Below are 13761 nucleotides of genomic sequence, written 5' to 3' on the forward strand. Positions count from 1 at the left end.
CAAGCCAGTATTCCTTTTTTATTAAATGTAGGGTCAAGTGCTAACTTTTTTTTTCTCTAAATGTCTTTAACTCCGATAGCACGAAATAACAGCGAGCTGATGCATTTGATAAATAATTTAATATCTTGTAAATATGTACACAGTTCTGAGCCATGAGGAATGTCGTCGTTAATAGATGCTGAAAAAAAAACAGCTCATCTCGTTCCAAACTAAAAGGCATTAGAGGTATTAATAATCCTTTTCTTCAACTTTCCATCCAGACTTTCTTCCATCCTCGTAAAGCTGTTTCAAAACTTTTCTAAACTCTCCTTTTGAAGACAACTCTTCGTATTTCCTGTACAGTTGTAAGGCTGTTTTGGCGTCTTCAGTACTATCATGAGTTTCTGACTGGATTGTTAACCCTGCAGTAAACATGACAAATAAAATGTTAAGGACAATTATAAATTCGAAGCTAGTAGAATTACAAAATTGGCTCGTATCCAGTTGAGTTATGGAATAAAGGAATCTTTTATTCGTTTTGTCTTGGAGCGTGGGGCAAAGCGTGGGACAAAGAGAGTCTGCGTCCTCCAGGTGGAGTCAAACCTCAGACCTTGGGATTCCGCGCTATGTTGCTCTACCACTGTGCAACTGAGAACTCAATGATGAGCTAAATTGCCGTGGTACGATCAACCAATAAATGAATAGATAAATATTTCAATCAATCAACTGGTTACTCACTCAATCAATAAATCAATCGTTAAACCAAAGTCAGTCAGTTGGTCGTATAAGCCAAATAAAAGACATCAGGCAACAAAGTTTTACAGTATTCATAGATCTACCTAGAAAATACCAGGCCAAAAATCGCAAGGAAATGAATCGTTGACGTGGCAGATGAAAGAGTTCCACAGTGTCAAATACTTGCTCTTTTGGAACCTAGAAAGTACAACAACTCGTTTATAGAACACAAATTTACCTACTTGGTAAAAGACGACGACGAAGGAGAAGAACAGCAACAACATAACAACAGCAACTATGACAACAACATGTATCAGCAAACCAAAAGCAAAAAAAAAGATAGACGTAAAAAGATGTTAATAAATAAGAACACCATCAGTAACAAAACTTAGTTTTGGCTAGGTTTAGTATGGCAGTGTATAGGTAAATGGGTCATGATTTTGTCGCGCCGTAAAACAACATCATATCCTCTCTATACTCATAACGTACCAATATGTTTATGACTCGGAAATCTTTCTTCAGGCCATGACCAACAAACTTCACTTTTCTTGCGACTAAAGCCCTCAGCTTGCGATAAGTAGTTTTAAGTGTGGTGAGATGTTTGGAAGACATTGTTGCGTCCAAGTCCCCTGGTTTTATACCTGAAAACTTGGTTAGGTAATCAACAACCTGAAAGGCAAAGATCGAATCATCATAAAGTCCATTTTAAACCTCCTATTTTCTTAGCTCCTTTAAACATGTGCGAGGAACAGCGACAAATAGGAAACAATCAAGCGACCTTACTCCTTGCCAAACCTTTCTGGCCGGACGCCTGCATAGACTGCGATTCTTATTCTTCACACTCTTCGCGACTTGACGCATCACGCCATGCCGTGGAAGACAAACTAACTGAGGATTTTAGGAGTAAGCCTGAATAGATAGCGAATCGTGTTCTTCACGCTTTTTGCGTCACGTCAGGCCATTCATGTCGTGGGTTTATGTCAGGGAAGAAACTCTTATTACAAATCACTAAGCTTTAGCAAGAAAATGTCAACTAGACAATCGTCAAATAACTGTTTTCCAGTAAGCTAAAGTTTCAAGGTGATGTAGCCCTCTGTTTAGATGGCAATAGCTTGAAATCAATATCCCAATATCTGCAAGAAATGAGACTAACCTGTTCTGTGGTTGAAATGTAGTCATCAATAAATGGTACACCAGTCAATTGCCCATTTCTGCAGAAAAAATGAAAATATGAGTAACACGAAAATTCAAGATAGAACAGAACGAGCACTTTTCGTTAAAATGCTCAATAGGGATCAGCCGCCATGCAGCTGATATTTACACTCCATAAAAAGAGGAAGGTAGGGTCGTGAATTAAATCAACACTAAGTAAGGTACCTTTACAAGAATGTCACATCACTGATCAGTGTATGTTAGTATGGACAATCCAAAGTAGTCTTTTGAGACTCTAATTCTAATTGCTGTTCTTCAATGCATGCAATGGGAATAAACGCGAAGGTAACAAGACGTAACGACCATCGCATTCTTACCCTCGGACGACGGTAACACGCGCTACACTCATCTGACTTGGTTTTATGGTTGACCTGGTGCCATCACTTCTTATCTCTGCTTCCTCCTAAAAAATTAACACGCTGCTAAATAAGGTTCTGCTTGAGTACCCACATGTGCACTTACCTCGCCCCCCCAACCTGTCAATGCGTCAGGAAAATTGGATTCGATCAGTGACGAACTCACTGCTTTCCTAGTGATAGCAAAAACGCAGGGAATTACACAGATTTTAGTTTTTCAACCACGGTAGAACTTCCCCACTGACTTCAAATGTTAAGGACCTTAAGAACAACAAGTGAGGACTGCAGTCACACTTGGGTTACGAAATTTTCAATGTGGATTTTTCAAAGCATTCTGAGCATTTATTCAAATTGATTGCAACGGGCAGGTTTTTACGAAGTAGTTAACAAATGATTGGTGTCAATCAGCTTTCGAACAACCCAACTGCAGAGATTGAAATAAATAAATAAATGTGTTCACAATGACTGTAAATAATATAAAGACAACTTCAAGCCCTTCAAAGACCTTGAGCGGTACAAGAATCCCACAGATCTGTTTTCAAGAATTATACAGAATGGTTCACACCTGATTCAGTGTTACAAATTCTGCGTCTAGCCCCACAAGATCTCCCTCTTTCGGCAGCTCATCAGGTCCCAGGGGGGTGAAATCACGGGACACGCTGCCTCTTCTGACAAGGGACACGTCCTGATACAAAACGCTGTCATCGATTCTTTGACGGACTATTGTGACAAGGGAAAATATAAATGAGTTGAAATGAATCACATCAAACAAACTGAATCATATCTACTACTTACTTGCAGTTTCATGACGACCATTTATGTCTCTCCTTGTAAAAACAACAGCACATGGTAACTTCCAATCTAACGAAAAATGAACTGCATCGTTCTGCAGAAATATAAATACCACGTCATTTTATGGAGGCTAGGCCACAGAAGGTCAAAGTCGCTATGGCTGGTCTCCACGTCAAAACGCCTCGCGTGTGTTGCTTCCAAAGCAAGTCGTTACTCCCTCTATCACTCCGATCATTGTTGCGGTACCAAAAATTCGTGCTTAATTAAGGGTTATTCTCTCACGAAGCGAATTGTCGCTGAGACTTGCCCCGTGACTTGTCCCAACGACGTGTCGCCCTGCGTTTTCCGGCCCGTAAGGCAATCAAATGATTGCTTCTCAGAATACGTTCATGAAAAGAGAATAAGCGACATATCTACGTATTTTTTTTTATCCGCAGATGACACTATTTGTACGATGTATTCTTTAAATCGTATTCAACTGAAATATATTACTTGTCATCAATATCATTAAACCAAAAAGCTGTAACTTACTGGTGATATAGGAGTGATGGCGAAATCATTAAATAAGTACCACTGACTGCATGTCACGCCCTAGAAAAAAGAAAAAAAGAAAAAAAAGAACAGGAACATTGATGCTGGTTCTCCAGAAACTTACTAGGATTTCATGCAGAAAAAAAAGTATTTTTTTGTTCTTAAAAAGAGTTCGCACAAAATGTTTCAGTCCAAACGTGAAAAAAGATTTATCACTACATTCATGTGACACGAACAACTAGGGATTATTTGAGACTCGCCCGAACCTCTTTACGACTGTGGTAGGTATTACCAACATGAATGTGAGCCACCAGGTTTCCACCCGATTTGAAGTCCTGCACATGGCCCACAGTTGCTAACAGATCGTACACGACCTCATTTTCCGAACATCTTACTTTCTGATTCTGAAAAAGTAAAAATTCAAACAAAAGAAAGAGAGAAATACATACACTTGTAGAAGAAGCTGAAGGGTACACACGTTTTGATTGGTTTTTACTTATTATATAAAACAAATAGATTTCACGTGCAACTGTTCAGTAATAGATCGCAAAAAGCGTCAAAATATGGTGAGAACACCAGTTACACCAATACAAACCCCCATTCAACGAAGCTTCTTGAAAAGCTTTATCAAACAAATAGAATTAGAAAATAATTCAAATAGTACGTGCGTTCTGATTGGCCATAAAACCATTTTACATGAGCGTATGTAAACACGGTTTTCGTTCCTCTTTCATTAGTTATTTTATAAAAGAAATGTAAAATGGTTTCCGTGTTTACATAGCCTGATGTAAACACTTGAGAGGTTGGGAGAACACTCGATAAGCTGGAAACCACTACGCTTCGTGTCGTGGTTTCCTTCGCTTATCTCGTGTTCTCCCAACCTCCCAAGTGTTTACATCAGGCTATGTAAACACGGAAACCATTTTACATTTCTTCAGTACAACACCAGCATCAGAAACTCTAATATTTGAGTTTAAACAGCTAATCTGGTGGAAGAAGGAGAGGAGATTTTATCAAAAAGACTTGTCAAGGTTCAGTTAACCTTTCCCCGGCTTGCATTTTGTTTGACAAAGGTTGGTGGCTATCATCAAGTATTGAGAGTAACAGAAGACAAAAAATTGCTTGGTGCACGAGAGGCTGAGAAGATTTGTAGAGGATTGATCTTTTCATTATGTAAGATGCTGCAATATCGTACCCTTGGTTTTCTTAGAGTAAAATAAATAATAACAACACGAAGAATTTACACCTTGAAAGTAGATGTACCTCATCAATCTTGGTCACTTGCATTTTACCGGAGTCAAACGATATCATTATCGAGAGTGGAACCCAACCATTAAGTCTTTCTTCCTCGGGAACCTCCACCCGCCTAGTGAAAAATAAACTTAATCACTCGTAGAACAGGACATCAGTGAAATGGCAAGGAACAAAAGAACTGCACTTCTTCGCCCGGCTGGAACTGAACCGTTTTGAACCCCACTATAGAGTGACACCGCCCAGTGAAAAGACACTCCAGTCAGTAAAATAAGAAAGATCAGTCAATGCACAGTTCAGAATACTCTCAAATAGGTGCAACGAAATAGGCTGAATTTCAAATTAAAGCAAAACCATTTCGGTCCACAGAGTTCTTGCTGAAACAGCACTTTCGTATATCACAAAGTTTTTCACTGTTTAATGCCACGTTGCGCCTCGAACATCTCAATCGTACAATTTCAACACACACATGAGAAGGTGGTCTAAGATTCAGAATTAATGGGCGACACAAAGTTTTCTATTGTCTAAGGGGGACTGCTAGCGGTCATAAATAACACCGACAAGCCCACAATTAAGGAAAAGGGGCAATTTGAAAAACTTCCTGTTTTCTGTACCTTTTACTTCGCTATCCCGCCATCTGTCGGTAGCTTCTGACAACTCATAACTAATCCTCCTATAAATTACTACGTTTTATGGCAAGATTTTATGTCCGCCCACTTATTCTATGTTTGACTGCACATACCCACTTTCCGATGCAACATCTCTATCGTGTCTAAACTTGCAGTCTGGTCTGGAGCACGTGTTGCCATAACGACAAAAACGGCCGGAAGATGGAAGGGAAGTGGACTTCTCCTCGGGCTTTGGCGGATCTAGTAACTAGGAGAAATGTTTTATTTTCAAACTTAAATATGCTTTTGAAGTTAACCGAGATCCACGTGTTGTGCAAAGTTAAGTTTGGGTGCTTCGATAATTCAAGTTACGAACATACGATTTCGGTGACATTTGCAGAGGACACAGGAATTTAACTCATTTGATTTCATTGTGGATGATTATGCTCACAAGGAACCCTCTCTGGTGTGCACCTCACCTAGGGGAACAATCGCTGTCTCCTCTCTGCTCTAGCATTTTTTTGGTGAATCCCTGTAAAAGGATCTTCCCGTCAACGATAACGCTTTGTAGACGACCACTGTCACTTTCGGAGTTGTTTATCAGAAAAGAGCACGAGACCAATTCGCATTATTCTACTTCAATATCAGGGGTTACCCGTTGGGTTAGTAGAGGTCATCCACGAATAACTTCAAATGACTTAGTCTTAAAGCGCGTTTAAAGTAGCAGATTAATTTCTACATTTCAATGTTGTGGCTGTACAACGACTTGGCTTCCAATATGTCTAACGGTCTCTTAGGTTTACACTTCTTTCGAACTAGCCAGGTTGTCTCTTACTGGGTTCAACTGCATTTACCTGTTGCTGTATTTTCCAAAATTCAACTTCTTTGGCATGCTCCATACCGCAGTTTAGAGCCAAGATGTCTGGTAGATTCTTAACTTCGCGACTTTGAACCTATATCGAAGAAAGTTTGAGACAAGGCATCCAGACTGTATTTTTATTTTATCTTCATCAAAAAATGTATTGAGAAACAAAATATGATTATAAAATGTACTACAACTGCAAATGTATGGAAGCATACTACACGATGCTGATCACTGAGAGACATCAAGCAACAAAACAGATTCCACTTGCTTAAAAGCGTACAGTTCTAGGTATCTGCATTCTTTTACACAATTACCCACACATGTAAGTGTGTCAAGTAAAACCTACTGTGGGTTGATATCTTGAGCACTGATCACACCAAGCCTGCATACTCTGTTCACGGCTCAAACTCGACGATATCACTGACTCGAAGCTCACTGGACCCTGTTGCTTTTCTGGGCAGACGATAAAAGGAACATTATTACTTTGTTTTCAAATACTCAAATAAATTAAAATTTTAAAATTACAGTTATGTTTATGTCAAAAGTAAAATCAAAATTAAAGTCAAACTTAAGAATAAAATCTCAAATAGAAGAAAATTACGTTATCAAGATAATAAAACAGGCAAGGGCATTAACCAGGTGTTCGAAACTGAAGCAGATCTGTGTATTGAAACAACATAATGTATCACGATGAATTTTCATCAAAAATTTAGTAAAAATAAATCGGTGAAAATTAACCAGGCATCGTTACTATGGCTTATTTTGTAATAATTAATAAGAAATAGAGAGGAACCACGTTGAAGCGTACTAAAAGCATTGAAATAGCGAGGAACAACGTTGACGCTGACATTGTTGCAATTTAGATATGTTTCTGTCGAGCAAGCTTTCTGTTGGGAGAAGACAAGGGAATATTTGACATCAGAGCTGCCCTCAAATGCGCTTGTCTATAATTTCAGTCGATTTGAATGAAGCTCAGCGCCATCTTACCTTCACACATTTCAGGGTATTCTAAGTTGAACAGCAATGTGGTTGAATCTCTTTTGGACTCTTTACCACAGCGACACCGACTAAGTAGCTGAACATTTGATCCAAACAGTCGCTGAATTAAAGACATCTGATGAGGTTTGCCAGTCCTATATAACAATAGCAAAATAAGAAGGAAATCATTTGTACGCATAGGAATATATTGATTAAAAAATAGTGAGAGGAAAAATTGTCAGCAGCGGGTTAGTCGAAGTGGACGATTTCACACTAACCAATTTGTAGAGAAAAGGTGAAATTCAATTCTGTGATAATTCTACAGCCGTTAGTGCATTTGTTTGTCTCGTTTGTGTCCAAAAATTACACAATATAGTCCGTTAAGACACATCCGTCAACCAATGGGTTTCCAACAATTTACGAAAACGAACAAAGCTATCGAAACATTTTATATATTTAACATTCTCGTACTCACGTAGTCTGTATATCGTCCTTTTCTCCATCCGATACGTTAGGTGGTTCAAGAGTGTCCTGTTGAGAGAGGAATAAAAAACGCACAACCTTAACTTGAACCAAGGATATTTCTAAATATTTACAATTTTGATTATAGGAATTAAGGCAATCTTGGTGAATATGTTATTACAACGTGACCGCGTAAACGGACTTTGTTCCGCAAACGAACTGCAATACACTTAGGTTTTTTACCATTATCAATTTAGTTTATAACGTAAATTGGCCACCGTAAAGGGTTTCAAAGCTGAAGTCTTGAGCGTTAGCCCTTCGTCAGACCGGATGACGAAGGGCTAACGCTCTTTACGGTGGCCAATTTACATTATCAACTCAAATGATAATTCTAAATTACCCTGTTATACTCTCCCACCGACACATCACCACAGTTTCTTCAGAAACTCACACCCTTTATGCAATACACCTACCTGATGCATCTGTTGAAGAACAAATCTAAACCAGCTTTGTATCAAGCGAGGAAAGTTAGCATTTCCAAAGGACTCATCGACATCGTTCAGGACTAAACCCAACGCTGCTGCCTCAGGAATGGTACGAAAAGCTCGGAGAAAGTTATTGGCCTACGAGCCGACAAGAACACGGTCAGCTCCGATAAAACTCAGCTAGAATGTATATTTATGACCAAAGAAAAAATTAAAAAGACAACTTTTTCCACAATTCTGGGAAAGTGATACCTAAAGACAAGTAGCAATTTTAAGCTTAAGATTTTTTTCTGTAAAACATTGTCAGACATCACATCAAAAGGGATAACAATGTTGAAATAGTTGCAGTGCCACAACATATGCAAAATGAATTATGGTAACGAAGTACCGATCTCCCCATTTTTCTTGTGCTGGAAGAAGACCAAGCCTATCTTGCAAAAAATGCCACTGAGTTGAAGATTAATATAGATACTCTCTCTCCCGGTCATGGAGCAAAGATGCAGTTGCAAACGACTTGTCTCACCTGGCAGGTTTGTCCAGAGGACATGTCCAGCATGTGAAATAAGAAACCAAGTTCACACGCCATACAGAATTCTCGATGGCACAAATGGTTTTGCATTCCCACTCTAAGCGGTTCAATGAAATAAAAGAGCTAAAGAGGAAAAAAAGTAGAAGTAACGCACTTAGTGCCTGAGTGACTAAGAAGTCCAAGAGGTGAGTACCAATAATCAAATCTTAGTTCCCTTGTATTCGTTTATATCCAGTCTAACAAGGAAAACTACTGAGGCGTCGATAGCTCTCGAGGACAACTGAATAAAACTGTCTGACTGACAACCGCTGACTGAATGACTGACTAACTGACTAAGTTAGGTACGTAAACACCACTGAAACGTATTATTGAAGTATAATTTCAAAAACTTGACCTACGCATCATTTGCAAACCATGTGAATCTCTCCGTGGTATCCGCACATTCTAGAGTTACCCATCTGATAATCCTTTGTCTTAAAGATTTACCTTTCTCAGTGATGTAAAATAGTTCTCGAAGACCACAAGAAGACTTCAGACAATGTGAAATATCACTATGCCGAAGGCCTACTACCGTTTTAGTTTTTTTACCTGCAGCATGGCGTTACAGTAAGCATTTGGAATGTGCGTCTCCAAACCAGCAAATGATGTCCTGTTGTAGTGCTTGAAATCAAAGTCTTCAACGCCTGAAATGACATAGTAGTAAAGATTACATTTGAACGGGACAGAATACTTAATCAAACTGATCATGAGCTTTACCATCATGTATGAAAAGGATAATGGCCTGTCCTATTTTCCAATTATTTATCATTTGCTATATCTAATAATAATAATAATAATAATAATAATGATATTAATAATAATAATGATTATTTAAAAACGATAAAAACGAGCAAAAAAGACAAAAAAAGGAGACAAAGGAAAAAAAGAACACTATTAGTGGGCATGTAACTCACCAAGTTTTGAGTATTTGATCTCTACTCTTCTGTAGTGCTTTGGTATCACATTTCCAGGATCATCATCTGAAGCCAATCAGTAGAAGTAAAAGTGTAAGGTTAAACAATGACAGTGATAATGACAAGAAAGTCATGTTTCACGCTAAGAGTTTTTACAGACGTCCACTTTGATTTAAAACAAAGTTTCTCTAATTACTAATTAAAAGTTAGATTATCAAAAAATATATTATAATTTTTTAAATTTACATCTAATAGTCATGCAAAAGTTAACAACCACACAAAGCCTACTCCTGGTTTTATTTTATTTCGTTTTCAACCTTTCACAGTTAGGCCAGTCATTGCACTTATAATCTATTGCAGAATTGATAGCGGGTAGGGCAGCCAATCAGATTACATGTAGGACTTTCTAGCAAAGCATGCAGCAAAGGCACACCAATACTAAACCACTTGGATACAACTACAACTGGAGGTTGAAGATGAATTAATACATACTGAAGTTACCAAGAGGAATGGAAATGGGGAAAAAAACTGTAGCATTCAAAGCTTCTCCTACCCAACGTCACATCATATGCCTGCAAAGGAGAAAGGGAATGCCTTGTCCCTTTTTCCTTTTTGTGAAGCCTTGAGCAACCGAGGCTGTGTGACATCCTCACTCTTTCCAACACACACATAATCCCCATCTGGAAACTTTTCTGGTCCTTTCATGATATTAAAAGGGATAGATGAGGAATAGGAAGTTTGGACCCATTGCTAGTTTACTCCCTACCACCTTTGCGAATACGCCTCCTAAAGTGAAGCGGGTTCGCCTGCACCCTTTACTGGCCTGCAAGGTTACCCAGACCTTATCTAGCCTGTGAGTTCCCCTCACTTTTACTTGCCTGCGAGTTCTGTCAAAATCATGAAATGTTTTGAGCAACATGTTTACTTTAGAATCAGTTTTAGCTCCTTAAGAAGCCATTTTAGTTTAGATTGTTCATGAAACTAACTCTTTAAATTTGCTTTGGATACTAACATAAAATAGTGTCAAGCCAGCAAGATAAAGACCACAGTAATTTAGTGACTTTGGATCACTCATGCAGTAACAAGGCTGCTAATTTGCATACTTAAAGCACTTTGTTATGATTTTGCTCTGAAATTTCATATTGATCAAAATTCTTTACAATTTCAGCAGAATACATTCTGCCATAAGGATACGAGTTGAAAGACTTTGGGGAGAACTGGAACTGGTTAAGGTGGGGGAAAACTACAGGGGGGCAAACTTGCAAAGGTGATAATAGGTGGAGTTGCAATGGGGCGAGACCTCCAGATATCCTGACTGTCACAATACCTCTGTTCATGGGTGAATCTGGCACACTGTTTTCTTCCTCTTGGGAATTCAATGATAAATCTCTAAGCGGGTATGCTACCTACAATGATACAAGGTGACAAAACTGACAAATAACAAAGAGATTATCACCTAATATCATACTGTAAAATACAAATTTGCATAAAAAATACCTGATTACGTTTTCTGCTTCCGGGGTTAGGTGCATAACCAATGAAATGCCTGACAACCATTGTGCGGAGAATTTCAGGTTCAATTGGTGGAGTAGGCCTGTTACAAAATGAAGACAAGGAAATTTTGATGGTCTCACTTCAATAAGTAAGGAGTTTACAGCTTAGATGGGTAAATTTCAGTTTTAAAATAATAATAATAATAATAATAATAATAAAAAAACTCTACAGACCAATTTTTTAAGAGTTGCAAAAATCCCACAAAAAGTTTAGGCCAACAGCAATCCAGCCACATTAGGCTTAGAACAAATCTGGCTGTCCTGACATTTTAATCTGAAATGTTAATCTTGTGAATAAAAGGCAGAGTCTGAAGCATTCTGTATGAAACTTAATGGAACTGATGGCAATATAGCAATAGCTAACAAGCTTTTCTTAATAACTCAGCAACATATTTCTTATCAATCAAATTGATGTCACAGACACACCTGAAAGTAATGAGAGCAAACTAAGAGAAGGGAGAGGAGGAGGGAAAGGAAGCCGCATTGGAACATATAACTTTTACTGCCCTAATTCATTGTAAATCATGGACACCAAATACATTTTAAATAGTTGGTTAAACACCCAACCAGTACCTGTCTCCAAACACCATATTTTCTGCTGGCCAGTCAGAAAGTAGTGGACCACTGTGGAGAAAAAATGTTGTCACATGAGTGTTGTGAACCCTAGTATCTTCTTAATAATGGTGTTGACTCCTTGGTATAGATAAGTTTTACAGGAAACAGGGGAGAAAAATTGTGGATCACTGAGGGTAACATTTGCTAAATATGACAGACCCTTATGCCATGTTCATGACATGTTCATTCACATTTTTACCAGGTCTCAAGAGACCATTTTGACAAGTAAATTGAGCTAATTTCTCCATGAGGTCATTGCAATGTTAAATCCAAGATCTCAATAGTTAACTCTAATGTTGATCAAAGTGCATGTTTTGGGGCAGTAATATACATGAACACAAGAGTAGTCCGAATCAAACTAAGACTATAGCAAGACACAAAAGAAAACTGGTGTCTTTGTATAATTGTTACTTATAAATGAAAGTATGCGTTATGATTCCCTAGTTTAAAGAGTTTGAGTTTCAATTCCTTTGACTCAAGACTACGCACCCACGCACATAAAACTTTAAAACCAAAAAGATCCCAAACTGCAACAAACACAACAACTCACTTTGGCATAGGAAGAGGAAAAGTGGAGATTGGAATAGAATAATCATCGATGGCCAAAGGATGAAGATGAGGAATCTGCCACACAAACAACTCCATACTATGAGTTAAAACCTACATTAAATAGCAGCAACAAGCAGTATTTTTTCTTTTATGCCTTATTCAATATATTGACAACTAACCAACAATATCATCATATAGATAAGGGTGATTGCAATTTTGGTGAATATGTGGTTCTGTTTAAAAATTGAGACACACTGCAAAACTTAAACTTGGTTAGAAATTGAAATGTGAGACAACACCAGTCTAAAATCTGTCAAACATATTGGATTAAGGAAAATGAAATGTCAATCAAAATGTATGATGGACAATTAATGTGTGAGAGACCAATGAATGAAGCACTGCAAGCAAATGTACATGAAGAGACATATTATTCTGTTTTCTCATTCTGACTACAGTACATGACTAAAATAATGGAAGCAGTCTCTTGCACTTACAGGAGCAGCAAATTCTGTTTCCCTTGAATACATGTTAAACAAAATGTCTTTTTCCTGAGTGTCCCCCCAGAGATGTGTATTTCCTGGTGTTAGAGTAAACAAGGAAAACTTGTATAAGAACAGAATACAATTTCAGAAATACTCTACACATCATTCTAACTGCTTACCAACACTTAATCACAACATCTCCAGGCTTATGCTTGGGCAATCAATGAAAGAGACAAATTTTCATCGAAGAAAACAGTGGAGCATGTCAATTAAGAAATATTTGATGGAATGTTTATCTCGCTTTGACTACACAATGTTTCACCATCAAGGTTTTTTCCTGATTTCCAATGGCAACTAAAACAGTGGCAGCTCAGAACTCTGTGATGCTTATTTCTCACATGGGGTCTAAAATGCACAAGCTACCTCCTGCATCTCCAAATACCATGGTCTGACATGTTGCAGAAATGTCAAAAGTGGTGCATAAAGAGCCATGAGTGTTAACATGGTACACCATCATTGATGACTGCGTCACAAGACCACCTGGTTCATGAAGCTGAAATTGTCCATTCTAAAATAAATTTAGACAATGAAAGGTTCAGTACATAATATACCTAAACATGGTAATAGTAAGAACTGTTGTTTGTGAGCATACAAAAAATCTGGAAGGAGAGTACTTTAAGTGAGAAATGTTAATGAACAAGAAAAACTGATCAAATGAAACTCAAAGGCTAGTGCAGAAAAAGCATTTCATTCATTTTCAAATTTAAGGATGGTGATCATCATCAATGCCATGTTTTGCTTGTTTAACATTATCATCTCTTTTGTC

At 38.0% G+C, this 13761-nt stretch overlaps 1 protein-coding gene across 3 annotated transcripts in view; it reads right to left on the reverse strand.

The window, feature by feature from the left end:
• Positions 1-13761, reverse strand: part of LOC113669667 (PAN2-PAN3 deadenylation complex catalytic subunit PAN2) — an 18600-nt gene continuing 4839 nt past the window's right edge. For 2 of the 3 annotated variants that reach the window (XM_027185738.2, XM_089195221.1), the window contains exons 8-32: positions 13359-13503; positions 12948-13030; positions 12455-12528; positions 11863-11913; positions 11234-11330; positions 11064-11142; positions 9737-9802; positions 9372-9466; positions 8778-8906; positions 8243-8392; positions 7783-7838; positions 7317-7462; positions 6676-6782; positions 6319-6417; positions 5599-5732; positions 4869-4971; positions 3872-4009; positions 3606-3665; positions 3078-3168; positions 2848-3002; positions 2244-2329; positions 1868-1925; positions 1204-1383; positions 819-912; positions 1-401 (exon numbers count right to left, since the gene is read on the reverse strand). In XM_027185738.2, coding sequence (XP_027041539.2) covers positions 229-401; positions 819-912; positions 1204-1383; positions 1868-1925; positions 2244-2329; positions 2848-3002; positions 3078-3168; positions 3606-3665; positions 3872-4009; positions 4869-4971; positions 5599-5732; positions 6319-6417; positions 6676-6782; positions 7317-7462; positions 7783-7838; positions 8243-8392; positions 8778-8906; positions 9372-9466; positions 9737-9802; positions 11064-11142; positions 11234-11330; positions 11863-11913; positions 12455-12528; positions 12948-13030; positions 13359-13503 — 2649 coding nt within the window. In that variant the 3' untranslated portion in view covers positions 1-228. Of the gene's footprint in view, positions 402-818; positions 913-956; positions 1010-1203; positions 1384-1867; positions 1926-2243; positions 2330-2847; positions 3003-3077; positions 3169-3605; positions 3666-3871; positions 4010-4868; positions 4972-5598; positions 5733-6318; positions 6418-6675; positions 6783-7316; positions 7463-7782; positions 7839-8242; positions 8393-8777; positions 8907-9371; positions 9467-9736; positions 9803-11063; positions 11143-11233; positions 11331-11862; positions 11914-12454; positions 12529-12947; positions 13031-13358; positions 13504-13761 lie in introns of all 3 variants that reach the window. The other variant, XM_027185739.2, reaches the window with a different exon arrangement.

The sequence above is a fragment of the Pocillopora damicornis genome, chromosome 2 (assembly GCF_964200805.1).
Source record: "Pocillopora damicornis chromosome 2, jaPocDami1.2, whole genome shotgun sequence".
Taxonomy (NCBI): domain Eukaryota; kingdom Metazoa; phylum Cnidaria; class Anthozoa; order Scleractinia; family Pocilloporidae; genus Pocillopora; species Pocillopora damicornis.